This window comes from Electrophorus electricus, chromosome 17, assembly GCF_041902795.1.
Source record: "Electrophorus electricus isolate QZ-2024a chromosome 17, ASM4190279v1, whole genome shotgun sequence".
Classification (NCBI taxonomy): domain Eukaryota; kingdom Metazoa; phylum Chordata; class Actinopteri; order Gymnotiformes; family Gymnotidae; genus Electrophorus; species Electrophorus electricus.
Genome location: NC_137513.1, coordinates 8057501 through 8079659, shown reverse-complemented (window position 1 = coordinate 8079659; position 22159 = coordinate 8057501). Strand labels below are relative to the sequence as shown.

The following is a 22159-nucleotide window of genomic DNA, read 5'->3' as shown; positions in this document are numbered from 1 at the left end:
GGAGTTACTGGAACAAAAACAGAAAAACAATATTAAGCAAACAGTAATTTGAAGCGGTTGAATGTGGTTTGTGGTAGTGTATAGAACAGAAAATCAATTAGATCTGGAGATGTAGTGTTAATGTAACAGGGAGGAATGTGTTCTCCACTACAGACATGCTGACATCTAAAACCTGAGACAGCAGGAGACTGACCTTAATCTGGCCTTTGGCACAAGGTTCACTGCAGACAGATTTGATGATGGCATCTTTACTCGGCCAGATCTCGTCGTCGTCGATCTGCAAGCCGCTATTATCCCAGCTCCCTACATTAGTGTAGTCATAGTAGTCCTTTCCCATCTTCTTAAAGTTCATTATTACATAACTTAAACAAAAGTACACAAACACACACGCAGTCATCCTTTCACATCTTGTTCTTGTTCATGTTAACACACCTAAACCCACAATCACATATGCAAGCACAAGAACACATGCAAAGAACACCAAAAAGTAAACAAGATTTCACTATCTAATAATCCATAATCCCATAATGATATAACAACTCCACCGTGGCTTTATCAACATGGTAAAAAAAAAACTGCAGCAGTAATCTATGTTCCTGTTCCAGCTCATGTTGGCTTACTAAAATATTTAGCTCATTAACTCTGTGGGTTAAAGTAAGGACATAGGAATTGATGGATGGCTGAATGGATGAATAAATGACTGAAAGATGTGTGTGAAGTATTGTTTCATTTATGGCTTAATTGTTTGAATGGTTTAATAATTGATTCACTGATTCATTGGCAGACAGATCATGTGCGGTACCTCCCCGGAGAGTCTCCGTTCTCATCAAACTGAATGTTCTCCCCAGAGACCCCTGTGAAGTTGGTCTTCATGAGGTATTCAAGGAGCTTTGCTCCATCTATGGGCTTCATGGCATCACATAGTCCCGGGGTGCCGAGACAGAGCACTTTCTGCATTTTGTGCAGTCCATACGCCATGCTGTAGATGGCGTTGATCACGAAGCCCATCTTAGTGTCCTGAGCATATTGCTGACGCAGTGAATCCCGTTCTGCAGCACAGTGAAGAGGAGAGAGAGAAGAAGAAAACAAATTACAGTGTAATGGCTAAGATCAATATACACAAACTCACAAGCACACTCATACTGGAATTTCACCCATAGCACATACAGAAAATAGCATTATTGTTTTATTATTAATTGCTACCCATGCAGCAAATGCATCTCTGAAACCCTGCTCCTGGAGACCTTCTGCTCTGCAAGGTTTAGCTCCAACCCTGCTTCTGGAGATCTTCTGTCCTGCAGAGTTTAGCTCCAATCCTGTTCCTGGAGATCTACCTACAGAGTTTAGCTCCAACCCAAATCTGACAAACGTGGCTTTTAAATTTTACTGATGCAAAACTGTGCAATTCAGGAGGAATGCTGAAAAAACAATAAAGTAAACAGATCAAATTAAAGGATTTGCAGTTCACTGGAATACACTTACTTATTTAAATGAACCCTTAACTCTTAACTTACATTTTAATTGCTGTTATAAATATGATATACATTTTCATGACATTAGCCAGTGTTCTTGCATTTATACCATAGACCACATTCTCACATTTGAAGTGTTCAACTTCAAAAGACTTTTAATAGTGAAGTCTGTATACAACCTTTAAAGCATTTAATCCCTCTAAACAGTGTAAAATGTTTATTTAGTGTTAATTCTTTTGCTTTGATACTAGGTGCATGTCTTTGTAAGCTGTATATTAATGTGACGTGAACAAAGTCCATTGGGAGCTGCGACTAAAGCAGCAGTTGGGTTTCCATCCATAAACAAATATTAGATGCGCAAATAGAAATAATTCTTATACCCGTCCCCATGGAGATATGTAAAAAACAGAACAACAGGCTACAATCTACTGCAGCCCAGATTTTAATGGCTGCGTATATATGTATGTGTGTGTGTCTGTGTGTCTGTGTGTGTGTATGTGTGTGGGCATGAAGGTATGTACATCTGACCTGAATGAGTTTAATTCTAATTACCTCAAAGCCTTGACACACTCCCTCCCCATCTAAACTTCCATTACATCTAAAGGACTATGGCTCTCACAATCCACTCTACCACAAAAAAAATTGATGTTTGAACTCACATAAGTAGCCTCTCTCTCTCTCTCTCTCTCTCCATTACTCTCCATCTCTCTCTCTTTCTCTCTCGCAGGCACACACATTCTCTCTCCTTTCTCTTCTCTGTTTCTGAGATTCTTTATAAAAGAAATTTAGCAATTCACCGGTCACGGCCAGAGATTCCGTGTCGTTTTATACCACTGTTCTTTTCTTATTGAAATTGAGCTATTTGAAGCGACTCTGCTTTGAAGCAGCACACAAGATGCTTGAGGTTTGTGTATGAATGGAGAAAAGAAGGGAAGAGAATCTGAGATGGAAAGAGGTGGAGCAAAAAAAAAGAAAAATATATCGTTGGAAGAGGGACAAATGAGGACGTTGGGAAGCGGGACAAGGACCAACGAGGACAGAGGGAGAGATGGGACAAAATGAAAATAAGAGAGTAATCATGTGCCCTGCGTGAGTCTGCTCTGCATTGTGAGAGAGAGCGTGATAGAAACGGCAACGGAGAAACATGATGCAGGTGGTCCAGACAGGATCTGGGTTACTAAATAGAAAGTTTTGGGCCAGGTATATCTATATACATGTAGATATTAAGTTCTGTTATATCCTGGTGGGTCCCATTTGTGGGCGACTGAAAACAATTTGGGCTGCCTGAGAGGAATGAAATGGATTTGGCTTTGGGCTGGTTGTGGGTTAATGAGATGGGCTTGAGCCAGGTTGGTGGTCATTGTAATGGGCTTGAACCTTGTCCGAGTGTGTAATTATTGTGATATGTTTGGGCTTAGAGTGTGATTTTTGATATGGGTTTAGTTTAAGCATGTTTGCGTTAGTGAAATGGCCCAGTATATGATTAGCATTTGAATAGCCCTCTGCGACATCAACGTGCAAATATATTCATGAATAAATAGATAAATAAATGTGTGCATTGAGGACGTATCATAGATTTGCAGAAAGAGAAGAAATGATCCACCTCTCTGCCCAATCCACCAATCTCCCTCTCTCTCTCTCTCTCTCTCTCTCCTATCACAATCTAATCTCCAGTGTGTGTGCATATCTATGTGCATCCAATGTGCACGTGTATATCTGTGAGTACGCATGCGTACATGCAGTATGTATATGTATGTGTGTATATCTGTGTCTTTGTCAGTGTGTGTGTGTGTGTGTGTGTGTGCGTGTGTGTGTGTGTGTGTGTGTGTAAACTGCTGAAGGTGCAATTGTACTTAGGGTTCTCCTGAGACTGACCCTTCATTCTGCAGTGCGTGTGTGTGTGTGTGTGTGTGTCTCTGTGTGTACTAACTGCTGAAGGTGCAAGTGTATTTAGGGTTCTCCTGAGAGTGACCCTTCAGTCTGCAGTGTATGTGTGTGTGTGTGTGTGTGTGTGTGTGTGCGTGTGTGTGTGTGTGTGTGTGTGTGTGTGTGTGTGTGTGTATGTGTGTACTCACTGCTGCAGGTTCGGTTGAATTTTGGGTTCTCCTGTGGGTGACCCTTCAGTTTGCAGTGGAAACGATGTTGCCAGAATTCAGGGAACCAGGGGTTCCTCAGGTTGGTGTCAGGTCGCAGCTTTAGGTAGTAATCATCAAACCACTTCACATCCGCTGACTGAAGCTTGATTGTGATGCCGCCTGCTGCCTCTCGCACATATCCATCTGTCACATCATAACGGTCTGCCCACCCATCACTGCCAATGGAGGAGAGTAGAGAGTGTGGAGATAAGTACTGAGAGCAGTGAACACAGATAAGAAATAAAAGAAATAAAACTCTGGTGTCTGTGTGTGTGTGTGTGTGTGTGTGTGTGTGTGTGTGTGTGTGTGTGTGTGTGTGTGTGTGAGAGAGAGAGAGAAAGAGAGAGAAAGAGAGAGAGAGAGAGAGAGAGAGAGAGAGAGCGCATCATGCCCAAATTTCAAGGTGACCCATACACACTTCCCTAAGGCTATACACTGAGTTGCTACAATGTGATTGTGTCTGGAACTATCTACAGTAATGTATGGAACATTATTTTATACTATATATGTATACTGCCCTTCTAACTTTCTACTGGCTAATGTACACCTGTGCATGAGACAGTGCAGACTGAATCCCACATCAACTCTGCTATTCAGGAATGCTACTATTATGTAGTCAGTAAGGAAAGGAAACCTAAGAAAATAATGCAACACTATTTAATGTATAGCCACAACAACATCCTGTAAAACAGTGTGTATCACTGTTTAATTGGTATTTTTGTACCACAGGAACTAAGTGAATTTCATCATTTCCCTCACAATGTGAAGAATAATAAAATCACACTTTTATGTACTAAGCATACTAACAATAACAAAATAATATTAATATGGTCTACTAAAATGTAGTGCACCGTCAGAGATATAATCAGATATAAGTCAGAAAACAACAAAGGCAAGGACATTGGTGAGTGACAACCTTCTGCTAAACAACTGCCAAGGTTGAGGAAAGCCAGTGTGAAGCGATATGGGGCTTATGTCTATTAGTAAATGTAGTAACAGGGTCAGAACAGTGGCTGGTCTGGAGAGGGATTTCCACCGTTCAGAATCAGTAGCAGAGAAAATGTGGTTGCCAGCATGGTCCCTTAGTCCATTGTTTGTTGCAAGGGGTAATGAAGAGATCAACATGAGCAGATGGGAGACAGTGTGCAGCTGTGTAAGGTTGCAGCAGGTTGGCCATGTAAGATGGGACTACATTTCGGAGAGACGAAATTAGTTCAGTAGGAGAATCCTAAAGATGGTTTTATATTTAACGGGTATCTGTTGCAGAATGGAGGTGGTGTGCTGCCAAAATGTAATAAAAGTGAGGATCCTGGCAGCAGAGTTTATATTGTTGGAGATACTGAGGAGGAGACCATTGTGACAATCCAAGTGAGATGTAACAAGTACAAGGTTCAGTGTTTAAGCACAGGCAATAGAGAGGCTTTGGTAACAGACGTAATAAGTGTTACATTAGATAGGGATGGGTCCAGTGTAAGTGACACATTGCTGAACTCTGAGCAGTTGGTAGATAAAAGTATACAAATTTATCAGTTATTTGAAGCATGGTTTGAGAGTTCCGTTTTGTTAATATTAGCTTAGCAGTAAAATAGTCATTAATATCTTAGAGACAGACTTTTAGGATCAATGGAGGCAGAGGGGTGGATGGCTTAGAATGAATGTTAACATGGCTGTCGCAATGTATAACTGAAAATAAAGTGTAAATGAAAATAAAGGCTATGTTTATGGATCTTTTGACCGTGGGGTAGTAGACAGATAATAAAGAGTAATATATTCAGCATAGACTCTTGAGGGATGCCTTGCTTTACTGGAACTAGGGAAATCTTTGTATCCTCAATGGGACACATTATTGTATTTCTGCTACGTATTCTGCCTTTTTGCAAATGCATAACCACAAATTGAGTGTAATTTATACTGTGAATGTACTTTCTCACTGCTCATACTACCATTAATGTACATTTGTAAATATATATTGTTGCTTTTGGGAAGCTTTGGGAAAATTTTGTTGTATGCAATTATGCCAATAATGGCTCTTACTCTTATTTTTACTTACTCTTACATGCTCTCAACCATTAGGTGACTATAGTTTAAACCAGGCATGTCCAAGTCTGCTCCTGGAGGGCTGAGGTCCTGCAAAGTTTAGAGTTTGCTTTGCTCAGACACACCTACTAAACCTGGCAATTGATTGATGAGTTGAATAAAGTGTGTTTAACTAATATTAGTTATTGTAGCACTGTGTCAAACCCTGATCCAAGAGGGCCAGAGACCAGTGTGATTTGGTAATTACATATGCAAATGCACCTGATTCAACTTAATCAGTTATACTGGTGTTTTTTGCCTAGGTTCATTTTGTGGATCTGGTGTGAGATTTGCTGCTTTTGCATACACAGCTTTGAAATTCTCCTCGTACCTCTTCTCACTTGCAAAAGCAAGAAGACTTTCAATTCTGTGTTTGCAATAGATAACATCCTTATCCCTATCCTTATCAACATAAGCAAACTCAAACTCCTCCAATGTCCTGATGAAACCTGTGGCAGCATTGAATTTGCCCTCCTCTACTGTAGTCTCATCCTCTAAAATCCTTTCAAATGTCTGCAGGAGCCCATCATAGTTGCTGGCCACAATACTTACTAGCCATAAGGTAAAGACTCATGAAAGTTATCCTCTTAGTGGATTACCAAAGAAAATGTGGCAAATCCAGAGAGTTTTGCAAGAAACACCTTGGGTTCAGGTAAGCATTTCGCCAACCTGGGATAACACCACGTTTAATCTGTGTGCATGGCAGTGCACAAATATTGCATTTGGGACAATTTCTTTCCCTTTTGCCTGAAGCCCATTTAGACAGGAAGCCATGACAGCAGCCCCATCATACATTTGAGCCAAAAGTTTTCCTTTGTAATTGTAGGCCTGCATATGTTAATTTAAAATATTAAAGACAGACTGGGCAACTCGCCCTCCTGAAACATCAGAAAGTCCAACAAACCAATCCTGAATTTGGCCTGCAGTATCTACATCTATCACAACTAGACAGTGCATGAAATGAAATGTCAGTTGTCTCATCTACTTGCCATGCAAAAAAGGGAGCAGTCTGAACTTTGTCTTTGATTTCATCAAGGACATTGGCTGTAATGGCAGAAGTAAAATCATTCTTGAATTGAATGGGACATGCCAGAAAACACAGAGGATGACTGGATGTGAGTGGCTAAGACATTATCATACTAGCTAGGATTTTAGTGTAAGTCTTGTTTTTTAGCAGACTGACTGCACTCATCGTGGCCTCTGATGACCAAACAGTGTATTGACATTAATTAGGCAGATCAGACAGGCCCTTAATCCAGTGTTTCATCATGCCACCTGTATGTATAGAGCATCATCAGTTGCACATTCTATTCTGACTCTGCCGAGTTCTACTCTGACATTGCCATGTACATGAACTCATTTTTAAGAGACATGGCCAACAGTGCATTCTCTTAGTGAAAGCACTTCCAGTCAACCACTTTTAAACAAAAAACATGCAAATAATCATAGTCTATTGACTCCCATGGAAGTGTCCAGGCATTTCCAAAAATGTTAAAAGCATATTGTCCAATAAACATCTAACTTTCTATCTTCTGAAGTGCTGCTGAACCCCAATGGGTTTAAATAGGTCGTGCGTCCACGATCATTCAAGGAACAAAATGAAATCAGACAACCTGCAAAAAATGAACTGAATGAGTAATTTTTATCTTAAACCACTGATTTGGAATAAGACACTTAAGTAATGTAAATACAATATTAAATATTTAATTGACAAACGTTTTTGTGACATTTTAGAGGAGGCTGGACTGCTTGTGTAGTCTTAAAGCAGTTGCCTCTGCTAGAATACCAAAAAATAATTGGACAGTCAGAATCCATGTTTTGACAGAGCAGGCCAGCTAGGTGCATTTGAACTAAAAGCTTGGTCATCTCACCACATTCAACACAGAGCAATGACCTCTGGTCCTTTATCGTCAGTTGACGCGCTGTAGACAGGCAAAGATGAGACCACCAATCGACTGGGGGATTCTGGGAGCCAGGACGATAAACATCATAATTGAAAGGCTATTTGCAAGCAGCTTTTCACCAGGTTAAAGATACCCTGTTCTTCACCATTCCACTAGAAACCACAGTTTCCCTATGTGAAGTTTGTATCCATGCACTCAACAATGAGTTGGTAAAAATGCTGAGCATCATGATGGTAATCCAAGGAAAGGTACACAGAGTAGCACTGCAGTGTGTGCAAGGACATCAGTCATGGCTTGTAAGTGGGCTTGTCAGGGAGAAGGCCATCCGAAGAGATAATATCCCCTAAAAAAGGCAGGCTAGACTTGACAGAAATCGCCGCTTGTCGTGGTTCTGTTGTCCAACAGCTTCCAGACGATGCAGCACAGCTACTAAGGCTTAGTAATAAGCAGCCATGTCAGGTCTGTGACACTGTCAAGATAATACTCCACCTACAGCAGGCCAGCAATAGACATCATTCTCTCAAAGGAAGCATGGACTGGTGGTAAACCATATTGCACATTTCAAAGTGAAAATAGCTCCTCATGGATGGTAAAGGCCATTAGGTCACAGCTGTCTTGATGTAAGGGACCTTATAGTAGGTGTTAGCCAGACTGTGGAAAACACAACAGCACCCGTGAGCAATAAAAGCAGTAGCAAAAAACTTATGCCTAGGCTAATACACACATATTGCTTCCTCTCTCTTCCTCTGTGTCCACTATTGGGGACACTCAAATATGTGCATCAATACACACTGTCCACCAACAGCTAAAAGATGATTCAGCTCATTAAATACGGCCCTGGGAGGAGAGAAAAGCAGCCTTAGGCACACTGAGGCTAGGCTGTCGTCGGTTTTAATGTGCTGGATGATTCTTAACGCAGCCAATAGGTGAAGGAGGTGTAGCAGCCCACTCTAACCCTGGCACAGGAAGGAGTGGGGAGGAGGCAGAAGGGACATACAGAGCCAGAATGATGTTATCTTCTGTCCTCACCTGCAGTAGCCTCAGAAGTGTGTCTCAAGGTCCCATAAGTGGGATCCCTTTGTCCACCCTGAAGAACACTGCTGTACTTTGGAAGCCATGCAAGGCTTTTGCGAACAACCAACAAAGCATTTGGGCGTCCAGACATCGAGACACTCATTTTATTGTGGGTTGCATCAGAGGGGACATTGCTGAAGTGATATTTGTAGAAGCAGTGTGGTGGAGTTGACACTGACGATCCTGCTTCGGCCAGTAGGTCCATTTTGTGTCGTGATGGTCACTGCTCTGTCTAATGTAAATGTCAGATTCCAATAACTGTCTCAGATTTATTCATGGGCTGTACAAATCTTGCCAGAGCAATTCCCGAAAGCTTTGTGCAGAGCAGACACACATTGTGATGTTGTCTTGCAGGGGAGACTTTTTTGCAAAAAACATGCCATTGCTCTACCAGATTAGTTTGCACCTGAAGTATGCAGTTAACACTGTCACAGCTATTTCATATGCACTCACTGTGTTAAAGTTTAGCACATCCCTTTGTAACGAGACAGGAAACAGGATCGCTTGCTTTCTATCAGACAGTCTGTTGGTCCCGATTATACCAATAACAAGTAGGAAGTTTTATTTTTCCAGCTACACTGAAAAAAATGCCAATCTGGCTCACTATAACACAGAGGGCGCATTAGCAAGTGCCATCTCCACCTAAAAGCACTGCACTAAAGAAATCGGAAAAGAAAACCTCATCGCCAATTTGCTTTTGTATAGTAGTCTGACAAGAAAATAGAAACTTGATGGAATAACTTGACATATTTTATGTGGAGCCATAATCATAATCATACACTTCCTGTAGCATATTTTCTGTCACGATTTAAATGGACACACCACTGTATGCAAGAACTAAATGACTGACAAATTGATTAACTGAATGGTATGAGTGAGGGGTGGAAATGGGTTAAGTAATTGATTAACTGAATTATATAAGTAAGTGAGGAATGGTAATAGTCTAATTGATTGATATGATTTAGTACGATTGATTTGCAGTGGTTGCTTTGGAGAGGCGCATGACTGATGGTGCCTTTTGGTGCCTTTGTTATGCAGGTTAACTGATCAATTTCCTTCCTGAATAATCTCTTCCTTTCATACCCTCTCTATTGCTCTCTGTGGAGTCTTAATATACAAGAATGCACTACAACCTCATTATTAGTTAGTCGTCATTATTTGTGTGTGTTTGTGCATCTGTTTTTGGCCCAAGTCTGAAGCCAAAGCTGCAATCTGGGTCACATTCAGTATTATAACACCGGCTTTGTTCCAAGAACATGCACCCTTGCACACTTCCTGCCATTCTTCACTAAAATAAAGAAGTGCATTACTAGATGTAATAGCATGCAGCCACAGTAAAACAAGGAATCTTGCACTGGGGAAATACTGACAGTCACACAGACACTCATGCACACACACACACACACACACACACGGTACAGATGGCATCATCTTTCACTCTATGTGTTCAGTAGACCACCTCTGACAAGGAACCCTGTGAATGGCTGGAGTTGTATCCAAGACCCTGACTACAGTGTTGATGAAGGAATATCAGGGGCTACCAAAACCAAAAACAAACTACCAACAATGAGAGAGAAAGTGTGAGGGAGAGACAGAACAAGCAGCATGAAGATGTCAAGAAGAATGGAGGAGAAATGGAGACATGGAGAAACTGTGTGTGAGAGAGCGTGAGGGAGATTGCACACCTTTTAAGAGGTTTGACACATTTCAAGGTGAGAGATTTCAACAAAGGTGACCAATCAACGAATAGCAAAACAGACCAACATGCAAATGAGGCCCAGCAACGAGACCTGTATACAAGAGATAACACACACAAACGCATAAACACACACACACACACACACACATGCTGGAAGCAGCTTGGCATAGGTCACAGCTGGTTTCGAGGCTAGCTGGCATGGGGGCATGGGCACAGATGTCATAGCTTACACACATAAGAGTTTGTAGCATTCTTCCAACAACTATGTAGAGAATCAGCAGTCTACATTTGAGGATTAGCAGAGCTCTCTCTCTCCCTCTCTCTCTCTGTGTGTGTATGTGTGTGTGTGTGTGTGTGTGTGTGTGTGTGTGTGTGTATTTTTGCATTAAAGGGGGAACAAACCAAGAAAAATATCTCTGAGGCACTTCAGAGTCAATAATTGTTTAAAACTTGGCCCTCATACTGTTAAGCAGTATCTGTTATCCTTTTTCCCAAAAATCTAATATAATTACCCAACAGAAGGACCACTCCTGAATAGTGTATGGGTATGAGCAAGCATGCGTTTAGTATATCTATCCTAATATTAGCTCAGCGTGTTCCCAGCACCAACCCTGTCTGGTCAGGTTTAATTGTCTCTGCCTCTGCAGAGACTTGTATGTAAAATCCCACCTATAGCCCAGCACTCACACTAGATGATGGCCAGAATCATGATTTCACCACCAAATTAATTCTAATAAGGCTCAAAAGTCATGGCAGGCTTTCCCAACAGTGAAATGACTGTAATGAGACAGGAAGTTTGCGGGAAATGATAACCTCTGAAGAACCCAGCTTGCGTCTCCATATGAGAGTTGGGCAGGAGAAGGCTACATGCGGAGAGGTACCTGATCATGGAACCACAAACCAGCTAGCACACTTTAGCAAGAGATCAGATCTGGCTAAGAAGTGGCTTGGGGAAATGATGGTCTGGAAGAGATTCCTCATGAGCTCCCCTGAGGCCATTGTCCTGCTGTTTTGCTCATGTCTGTAATTGCAGGTCTTTTCCTCCCCAGTTCCAATTTAGCAACCCTCTAGCCGAAAGACATTTGTCCGACGGTAATGACTCAAACCTGCAGTTCAGAATCTGGGCTGTTACTTAAGGGTGTTGTGGTGTTTGGAGCTCACATCAGGGATCGTGGATGACATCAACCAGTACTAAGGCGGGAGACGCAGTTAACTGGAGTTGGAATATCATGCTCATGCTGACTGCAACCCCAGCAGCCACAGAGTGCAGCTGTGCTTCACATCCATGCTGGCCATATTTTATTCATCTGGACTGGTACTCAGGAAAATAATTCCAAAGCTGCTACAATAAGGCTAATAACAGGCTATATCAGCAGACCTCTCAAGAATACCACCAAATAATCAACGCTCACTGTCCCAAATATATCTCCCCCCCCCCCCCTTTCATCCATCCACCCCCTGCACCTTCCCTGCTAAGAAAAGACTATAAATCACCTCTCTGTCATGCTCTCTAGAAGAATCCTTTAATCACCTTTAGCAAAGAGTGATACACCCTCACTCTGTCTCTCTCTCTCTCTCTCTCTCTCTCTCTCTCTCTCTCTCTCTCTCATACACACACACACACGGTATGAGTGCCAACACAAGCTAAACAATGGCAATGTGACCTCTAAATTCTGCCTGCTTTTTCGTAATTAACCTTTCACCATCATAGACATTTTCTCTCTCTCCTTCTCTCCCTGCCTGTCCTACCCTCTCTCCTTCTCTCCCTGCCTGTCCTACCCTCTCTCCTTCTCTGTCTGTTTTTGAAGGTGGCCAAACAACACTTTCTCTCATCATCTCCATCTAAAAGTGTCTGTTTCCGTGGAGACAAGATGAGTGGAGACTGATCGTCATGGCGATAGATCTGTCCCTGTTTGAGTAGTCTGACAGCAACTCTCAGTACACAGAGTTTGACTTTCTAAGCGAGAAAGAGGGAAAGAGACAGAGAGAGAAGTGTGTAAACATAAATGATCGTCTGACAGTGACAGGGAGAAACTCTATTCACAAACAGAGATGAATCACTGGATCAATGCCCTCCCTCCAACCTCAAGTCATCTTGATTTTCCTGTCCCTCAATCAATTCTTTTCATTTTTCACTGTTTTGCACCTTTTCCCTCTTTTCGTCAACATGTGTTCTCTCACTCTTTCTCTCTCTCTCTCTCTCTCTCACTCACTCTCTCTCTCTCAGCTTTTTTAATTCTTTCAGGTCCAAGTTTGTTTCATTTCCACAGCTTCAGAAAGTTGTGTTTTTAAGCCTTGTTAGGTCATTCGATCCACCACAGAGACCAAAACGAAGTCACACACACTCACTCTCACACTCTTTCTCATATGCAGACATGCATACATACATGCGCGCTCACACACACTCACTCTCACACTCTTTCTCATATGCAGACATGCATACATACATGCGCGCTCACACACACTCACTCTCACACTCTTTCTCATATGCAGACATGCATACATACATGCGCGCTCACACACACTCACTCTCACACTCTTTCTCATATGCAGACATGCATACATACACACGCATGTGCACATCCAAAAATAAGTAACGACAGGACGTATTAATGTAAGCGCTGGAGTCTTGACCAGCTGTTTAAAATAGGAACACGGCCTCATCCATCACACTCCCATGGTCATGGTGTCACCACGGCAACAATTACAGCAATGCTGACGAACTGCAATCTGTCTCACCATTAAACCCTTAGAACAGAGTCATTTCTCTCGCTCTCTCTCACTCACTAAAACACACTCTCATGAACACATACAAACACCTGCATGTACACACCATTGCATGGATGTTTACATAGGAGCAGGACCTGGTACATTGCATTTCTCTCTCACACACACACACACACACACACACACACACATTAACACTCACACAGACACACTTCTCTTTGTAGAGAGCTGCTATTATGTTCAATCTTCAAAAGGTTATCAGTGTGTGTTTCTGATGGAGAGACCATGTTCACATTCCAGCACATATTCTGGAAGCATTAGTGTATCATTCCTTGCTTCTGCAAAAAGTGTAGTTTCCTGACTATCATCCAAACACACTGTCTATCTTTGCAATAAATCAACTAAACACCCATACAGCTCCACCTTCTCCATACAGTCAAAAACACTTCCGTTTTCCAGCATTTGTTGACTTTTGCAATATTCTCATGACATAAATATATTTAGCCACACAAAAGTTACAAGTATAAGCCCAGTTATTCTGGTGCTTGCTTTACTCAGAGATCCACATCATCATCAGTAGTTCCACTATGTAATGGCACCAGTCCTGCCCTCTAGCCTTTCCCCAGCCCAGTGATAGATCACCCTCGCCTGAATACTGACTGCTTACACCTGTCTCTCGTTTCAGTTTCTTTTAGAACCTCCCTTTTCCCATAACATCCTCGCGAAGTGTTGTATTCTTATGCATACTGAGCGTTCCTTGTTCCTGTTGCTTGTCCCGGATTTTGACCTCTGCTTTCCCCCTAGACAACACCTCACTCTTCGCCCCTTGGACAACCTCAGATTCTGCCTTCTGGTTTGGACGTTGGACTGTGCCCTTGACTCTCCTCTTCGCCACATCCCTTCCTGTTTACGACTAACCTTCTATTTCACCTCACAACTCCTTCCTGCCTGTACTGAAAATAAACTCTTGCATTTGGATCCACACCTACCTGTGACCTGACAATTCATTACACATTACTACTACTGAGTATGTAAAGCCTCATGAACAGTGTCCTCTATAGCCTTATACCCTTTGTCCTCAGAGAGTCTCAGTTCGCTGGTAAAATATGGTGTGAAATGTTCCATGAAACACTAATGCAGACAGCTCTTCCCATCTCATATACCAGATGTTTCAGTCGCACCAAAATTGAATAGAGACTGAACCAAGACCAGCCAGGTTTCTGAACCGAGGCCAACTCACTAACATGGCCTTACACTCAACCTGCGAGGTATATTTAACCCTGCAAAAGTATACTCAACCCTGCGAGGTCAACTGAACTGAGGCTAAACAGTCGTTGGTGGACCACCCCCAATGAGTTCACCCCCAACACAACCCCATTCCTCCTGCACTGGCCCAAGTTCACATTCTACATTCTGCTTGTCCGCTCTGGTCTGGTTTGCTTGTGTTTGTCTTAATCAAGTATGTCAGGCAGGACCACTGCCCAGGTGGGGGAGGAAATGGACCTGCGATCATTTGGAAATCAAATCACTCTACTCTCTCACACCCAGCTGTGGCCTCCAATATGAAACATGCCCACAAACCTTTACGCCCCCACACACACACACACCACCATGTACTGTGAAACTATTACTAAGCCTTCATACACCTGAGACGCCCCCAGAAGCTCAGACCCATCTCATGCCTTCACTCTGTTTTCTATTACTCTGTCTATCTGTTTCCTGCCTTCATATCTCTTTCTTTCTGTCTCTCCCCAGCCGGTGTGCTGTCCTCCCTCTCTCCTGCCTGCTCTCTATTCTGTCTTTCAATATCTCTCTATATAGCCCTCTCTTTCTGCAAATGCAGTATGCAGTTTGTAAACAGATGGGCTTTTGAGGCAGAATGTTAAAATAACATCACACACGCACACACACACACACACACACACACACACACACACACAGATACATGCGCACACAGATGAACAGCAGCCCTGATAGAAACACAGCAACAATGTTCAAACACAAGGGTTTAAACCCACACCCTACAGAGCTGCTGAAACACACGTCACACTAAAGAGCAGCATGCCGTTGCTATGTAGGTGAGATGCAGGAGACTGTGGACTCCAACTTCACCGAGGGTCCCATAACACAGATGAAACTCCATCCTGATTGACAGGGCACTCTGTTGCCCCTGCCTTCTCTCCTCAGTCCAAATACACTAAAGCCTCTCAAATGGACAGTGCTAATCAAGGATGAGGAGCTGATCTCCACAGGCATGTAGTGCTGTGGTATTCAGAACCAGTCTTCCAGTTCTGTAAGAGTACAATCATGATTCGAAAATAAATCACTTTCCTCTCACAATTCAGTTTTCCTCCAAGCCACGACGGAGCTGGATCTGACTGGATTTTTCCAGAGTTTGTGGTGCGCTCTGAATCCCTGGTTAGGCTCCACCAGCCACTACAGCCTTCTCTGACAGGTTTCATCCATCCAACCCCCAAACTTAACTGATTCTGAATATGTTCACTGATTCTCAGTTATTAGACAAAATGAACTGACTGATTGTTTAACTCCTTATAAATATGGAAAATATTTAGTTAAGCCTAAATTGTAGATCTAAATCTAGATTGTAGCTCAAAGGCAAAGTAGACAGCATAAGTATACACACCGAGAAATACTCTCTCTTTCTCTTTGTCTCTCTCTCTCTCTCTCTCTCTCTCTCTCTCTCTCTCTCTCTCCTCTCCAGAAGATTTTATTTCTTTTGACCCTGCCAGTATTTGATGCAGAATGTAATCAGCATGGAGCTGTGGTATGCGAACAACGCTGGGGCAGAACGGAACTGGAGGGGGAGAGTTGGAGAGAAGCAAGAGAATTTTGCTACTTTTTCTGCAGATAGATGCAGTAACTCAAAATAGTGCACAATTAACGCATGCAATCAGACCAATGACCACAGCATGGTCTCCTCTCTCACACACACATGAACAGCAGATGATCAGATGAACAGCAGTCCTGACATAAACACAGCAGCAATGTTCAAACTCACACCCACACACACACACAAATATCCAAACTGTTTACCTTCTGCTCCTGACAACCTGCTGTTATTGAGCCCTGCGACACACACCTAGGCTCCATGCTGGAGAGGTTCTGTATCTCACACAAGTCCAGTCTGAAATAAACTTAATTTGGGAATATTTCTCAGACATTGTGAAATTATTTTCTTTTTTTTAGGCAGGACATATTTGCTTTTCAAACTAATACCATTATCTACCATGAGACTTACATTGTTCCTTTAACCCTCACTGTGAGCATGCGTTATATTTTCTATCCTTCTGTGTCCGCGAGGCTGGGTTTAGATTAGCAGTGGAGGCCCGGCAGGAGCGAGCACAGTCCAGATACAGCCTGGGTAGGCTAGGGGTCGCACCCAGCCGGGTGACACGTCTATGGCAGCTCTGCTCCGAGCTGCCACTCTCCGAGCAGTGGACCAGGCTCCCTGCTGGGGATGAGTCTGCAGTGATTGCTGTCAATCAGAAGCCAATCACTGTCAGTTGGCAGACATCTAAAGCTATTCGAGGATAATCAGTGTCAATGTGCGTGCAGGGGGGCGGGGCAGCGCCATTGAGTGCCATGGGGTGGGGCAAGGGTTGGCCCAGCATGGATAAATCTTTGTCAGGGGATTGCATCACCATTTCTCTTCCCCAACTTTTTCTTTCTTTCTCTCTCTCTCTCTCTCTCTCTCTCTCTCTCTCTCTCCAAATAAATGTGTTTCTGTAGCACTTTATCATTCTTCTTTTTTCCACCTCATGCATTCGTATTTTCTTTTGTGTTTGTCTATGTGTGAAATTTGATTTGTTCTTTCCTGTTTCCATCAAAAATGTTTAGGATAAAACCCACTTGGATAGAAAGAGAGATTCACTCAGTCCCATAGTGCAATATTTTTCCATCGAATTGAACTGAACATCTTAAATGTCATTTTTAAATGAACCCTGGTTAGTTTTATGTGTCTTGATTAACACACTCCCTCATACCAGACAGAGCAGAAAGAGATGTGGCGAAAGCAAAAGAGAGAGAGAGACAGAGAGAGACAGAGAAAGATGGCAATATACAATGTTAGGTTACAGCAGTGGCTTCTCAGAAAGCAAGCCTTTCATCACCCAGATAAAGTCTTTATTTACTTCACCACAAATCCTGAATGCCACTGTGGTAACAGTTTTCACTTGGTCACAACATCCATACCTACAAAAATGCAGCAACTGTCACTACTGTGACACAATTCTCACATTGAACAAATATACACACTTGCATGTGGACATACACACACATACACAAGAGGCAATATGACTGACACAGGTCAGATATCTTCTGGGAGCATAATGAAAGCTTTTCACAGTCAAAAGTCTTACTCACTCTGGACACCTCAATAATGACCCATGCTGAGACCGGATCTGTATATACTCTGTGTGTGTATATATCTGTTATGTGTGTGTGTGGGTGAGCAATGTTCTCAGACTTTGTGCCAGTTCTGTTAATAGCTCTACAGCCGTTGACAACATACACTTACAGCAGTTTACTGTCCCTATACTGATCTCTCTCATTAAAGCCTGATCTAACACACGCACACACACACTCACACACCTCTCCTCTCAAAGAGGGCAGATGGTAATTACACTAGTGACGCTGTTGTCTCCTCTTGCTCCTCAAGCTGACAACAGTCATTTTCATGGTGAAGTGATTTTAAATAGGCCTGAATGGTCCCACACACACAGACACACAGAGCACACACAAAGGTCTCTAAAACACACCCACACATCTACATCATGTTAGTAAAACTGATTTCCATCAGTTTGCCCCACAGCCATGCTTTTTTGAGTCTTCACAGTCCATTTTCCTGCCATATCCACATTAGCAGTACATTAGTAGCTTGTGGTGCAGCAGTACTGTGGTTTGTGGTACAGCTGCACTGTGGTTTGTGGTGGTTTGTGGTACAGCAATACTGTGGTTTGTGGTACAGCAGTACTGTGCATTGTGGCACAGGAATATTGTGGTTTGTGCTGGTTTGAGGTACAGCAGTATTGGGGTTTGTGGTACAGCAGTACTGTGGTTTGAGCTAACATTATATCAGCGTGTGTATTGCACTATAAAGGCAGTGTGCAGCAGAACAGAGGTGTGTCTGCTCCCCTATGTGCTGGTGTGGAAGCTGGGTAGCAAGGTTAGATGTCCCGATTTTCCCACATCGCTTTATTCTGCCTTACCACTCTCAGCCTGTGGTGGGGGGGTACACTTAAGTTGCCATGGGAACAGACCATGGAAGAGTATTGGTTCAGCAAAGAGAGGGAACCAGGTCTATGTTTCCATACAAGTGGCAGGTTGATGCATTGGTTACTGGAGTGATAATTTCCTCAGGAGGAGGATAGGATAGGATAGAATAGGAGAGGAGAGGAGAGGGGAGGAGAGGAGAGGGGAAAAGACATACATTGTTCTTGAGAGGCTCAAGAGACTCTCACAGAATCTTTGAGAGGCTGTGCTGTCCAACAGGCGGTTTGTTGCAAGTTATAGAAGGACTGAGAATCCTCCCACTGAGATGTAATTAATAACAATCCTCCCGTGGTGATGTACTTAATAAGAATCCTCCCATTGTGATGTAGTGGTCACTGAGGATCCCATCACAGTGATGTAGTTAAAAGGATCCTCCCACAGCGATGTAATTACTAAAGCTCCTCCCACAGTGATGTAATTAACAGGGTTGCTCCCACGGTAGTGGAGCAGACACTAAGAAGCCTCCCACAATGATCCTCTCTGGCCATACGCTTCTATGAAACAGCTACACACACATGCTGAGAAGCAGACTGACCAATGGTTGCGTGTAAGCCGTGTACCTGATGGACCAACTGTAGGCTGCAAGAAGGCAGGACTTATAAGGAAAGCGATGCAAAAACAACTACAAAGTGTATGGTGACAGTACAAAGCAAATGTCAACATGTAAAGGGAGCCAAATTCCAGACATTTTATGCATTTTAGAAGTCCCAGCCCTAAACATTTTTATTGGGACACATTTAGGTCCCAAAAAGAGGACACCTCTGGGAAAAAGAGAATGTCTGGGGAAAAGAGGATTCATCTGGAAAAAAGAGAACATGTCTGGGAAAAAGAGGACGTGTCTGGGGAAAAAGAGGACTGATCTAGGAAAAAGAGAACATGTCTGGTAAAAAGAGGACACCTCTGGGAAAAAGAATATATCTGGGAAAAAGAAGGTGTGTCTGGGAATAAGAGGACACGTCTGGGAAAAAAAAGGACGAGTCTGGGATAAAGAGGACGCATCTAGGAAAAAGAGGACTTGTCTGGGAAAAAGAGGACGAGTCTGGGGAAAAAGAGGACCGATCTAGGAAAAAGAGAACATGTCTGGTAAAAAGAGGACACCTCTGGGAAAAAGAATATATCTGGGAAAAAGAAGGTGTGTCTGGGAATAAGAGGACACGTCTGGGAAAAAAAGGACGAGTCTGGGATAAAGAGGACACATCTCGGAAAAAGAGGACTTGTCTGGGAAAAAGAGGACGGGTCTGGGGAAAAGAGGACTTGTCTGGGAAAAAGAGGACGGGTCTGGGGAAAAGAGGACTTGTCTGGGAAAAAGGGGATGTATGGTCATCCTAGGTAATAGTACAAAATAAATTATGGCTGGCCACTCTATTGGGTCACTTTTCCGGACTGAGGGAGTCAGATTTAGTTCTTTTCTTTGGGAAGAAGGGTGTTGCTGCATATGCTGGTGTTCACATTTTATGTTAAAGCTTTTTCAAGACACAGTGTCCTCGAGGTTCTATTCACTCACTTTTTAATCGTTTTCCCTCTGATGATGCAACACACTTTGTCGCTATACACCCACGGTCATGTAGCAGTCACTGAGGATCCTCCCACAGTAATGTAATCAAAAAGGATCCTCCCATAGTGATGTGGCAGTCACTGAGGAACCTCCCACAATGATACATTTACTAATGATCCTCCCATAGTGATGTAGCAGTCACTGAGGAATCTCCCACAATGATACAGTTACTAAGGATCCTCCCATAGTGATGTAGCAGTCACTAAGGTACCTCCCACAATGATAGTTACTAATGATCCTCCCATAGTGATGTAGCAGTCACTGAGGAACCTCCCACAATGATACAGTTACTAAGGATCCTCCCATAGTGATGTAGCAGTCACTGAGGAACCTCCCACAATGATATAGTTACTAAGGATCCTCCCACAGTGATGTAGTAGTCACTGGTGATCCTCCCATAGTGCTACAGTTAAGTAATCAACACTAGACCCATACAACATTAATGAAAGATGGTACATGACTGCTTGCTACTGAAATCAGCAAGGCTCCTCCATTGAGTGCTTTGTTAATTTCAATTCTGTAGTATATGCTGGGGTTGGGATCTACTGGGTAGGAGTTTGGAACTTGCATTATTTACCACAGTGGGTGTGAGTCCCTCCAACAAAGCAGATATATATATAACGGACCCTGGAAAAAATGCTTTGATCCATTCTAGGTTTCCAGTCAATAGAGTAATGCTCTCTTGTACACACACACACACACACACACACACACATAGAAACACCAAAGAGCAAAATGAAAGGAGGCAGAAACAGCCCTGCAGCAATATTGGAACTTCCTGTGAATAGTAAAGAAACAGTGAGACCCTCAGGTCCCTTAAAATCATGTGTGTGTGTGAGAGAGAGAGAAAGAGAGAGAGAGAGAGCAAGAGAGAGAGAGAGAGAGATGTTAGTTTATTGACTGAAGGACAAAGAATGAATCACAACACAAAGGATCATACACACAGCATCCTTTTTCAAGGTTTGTTTCTCTCTTTGAGTGACACACTGTGATATACTCATCAAACCCTACGCCAACCAGGACCCCACATCTTACAGTCCGAAAGATTACAACCCCAAAAGCAAATTCCTGCAAATTCTAAACTCAAACCTGGTCACAGAAATGTTGAGTGTACCTCTAGAAGCACTGGGTGAAGTGTGTGACAGTGTGTGTCTATGTATATTTGTGTTATAGCATAAGAATGTCTTAAATGAATGTCTTACATTTGTGGCACATACAAACGCTAACACACACATACACACACTTACACACAGACTGTTCTTCGGTGTTTTGAAGCACTCATCTGCTTTAATTCTGAGTGGGAGCAAATAACACTGGTTCTCTGCAGATTAAGCTCCATGAAGCTGTGCTCATTTCATTAGAAATCAACTCAACCTAAATGTCAAAGTGCTTCATAGCAATAACAATTAAAATCACATAAATGAGCAATTTCCAAACAACTCCCCACTCCACATACACTCTCTCTTCTGTGCTGCTCAGATTTCATTACAGGTTTATGGCCTTCTTTCAATTTCTCCTTTCCATTTATGTGACTTTAATCCTCTTCTCTCTTTTTCTTCTTTTAGTCCGCGCCTACCGATCATCGTTCACACCTCCTGTCTCTGGTGCCATCTCTCTATTATTCTGTCTGATCCTCCTGTCCTTCTCAACAGAAAACAGAAGAGCAATAGTGGCAGAGAAGAAAAGACAACTGAACACTTTAACGTCTCTGAAAGATCACGGTAGTCCGTGTCTCCATGGCAACCTGGGCAAGATTGGCATGGCAGTTAAGCAGAGATCTTAAGTGGAGCTCTTTCTTTAGGCAACAGCAGATATTTATCACAGAAGCATTCTGGGAGTATTTTGTACAACTCCACAGACTAAGAAAAGAGCTCCACTAATTTATACATCCCAAGCACTCCAAACAATGGTTTGTCCACTGCGTATTTTGTGTGTCAGTTTTATAGTGAAAAACCACAGCCCGTTAATGTCACTGGGGAAAACGGCCCTGTTAGAAAGTGTGTATCACCTGTCCTTGTTTATTTCATATGGACTGATTTGTCCCTGCTGTGTTCCTCCTGGATGTCTACAATTTCAGCACAATTACACTTCCTTCTAAATTTCAGATGATATTCCTTTCAGTCATAGCAAGTTGCTCCAGTGGAGGCCGGCTGTCATGTTTTGATTGGCTAAGCATGTTGTCAAGGACATTGGGAACTGATGATGGAATTACAAACTCATCCGTT

The 22159-nt window shown here is 42.7% G+C and overlaps 1 protein-coding gene across 4 annotated transcripts in view; it reads right to left on the bottom strand.

Annotated features, from left to right (window-relative positions):
• Positions 1-22159, bottom strand: part of grm5b (glutamate receptor, metabotropic 5b) — a 61441-nt gene that overhangs the window by 13639 nt on the left and 25643 nt on the right. For all 4 annotated transcript variants that reach the window (XM_027012180.3, XM_081699815.1, XM_081699816.1 and 1 more), the window contains 3 exons: positions 3548-3783; positions 803-1049; positions 194-362 (listed from right to left, as the gene is read on the bottom strand). In XM_027012180.3, coding sequence (XP_026867981.2) covers positions 194-362; positions 803-1049; positions 3548-3783 — 652 coding nt within the window. The remainder of the gene's footprint in view (positions 1-193; positions 363-802; positions 1050-3547; positions 3784-22159) is intronic.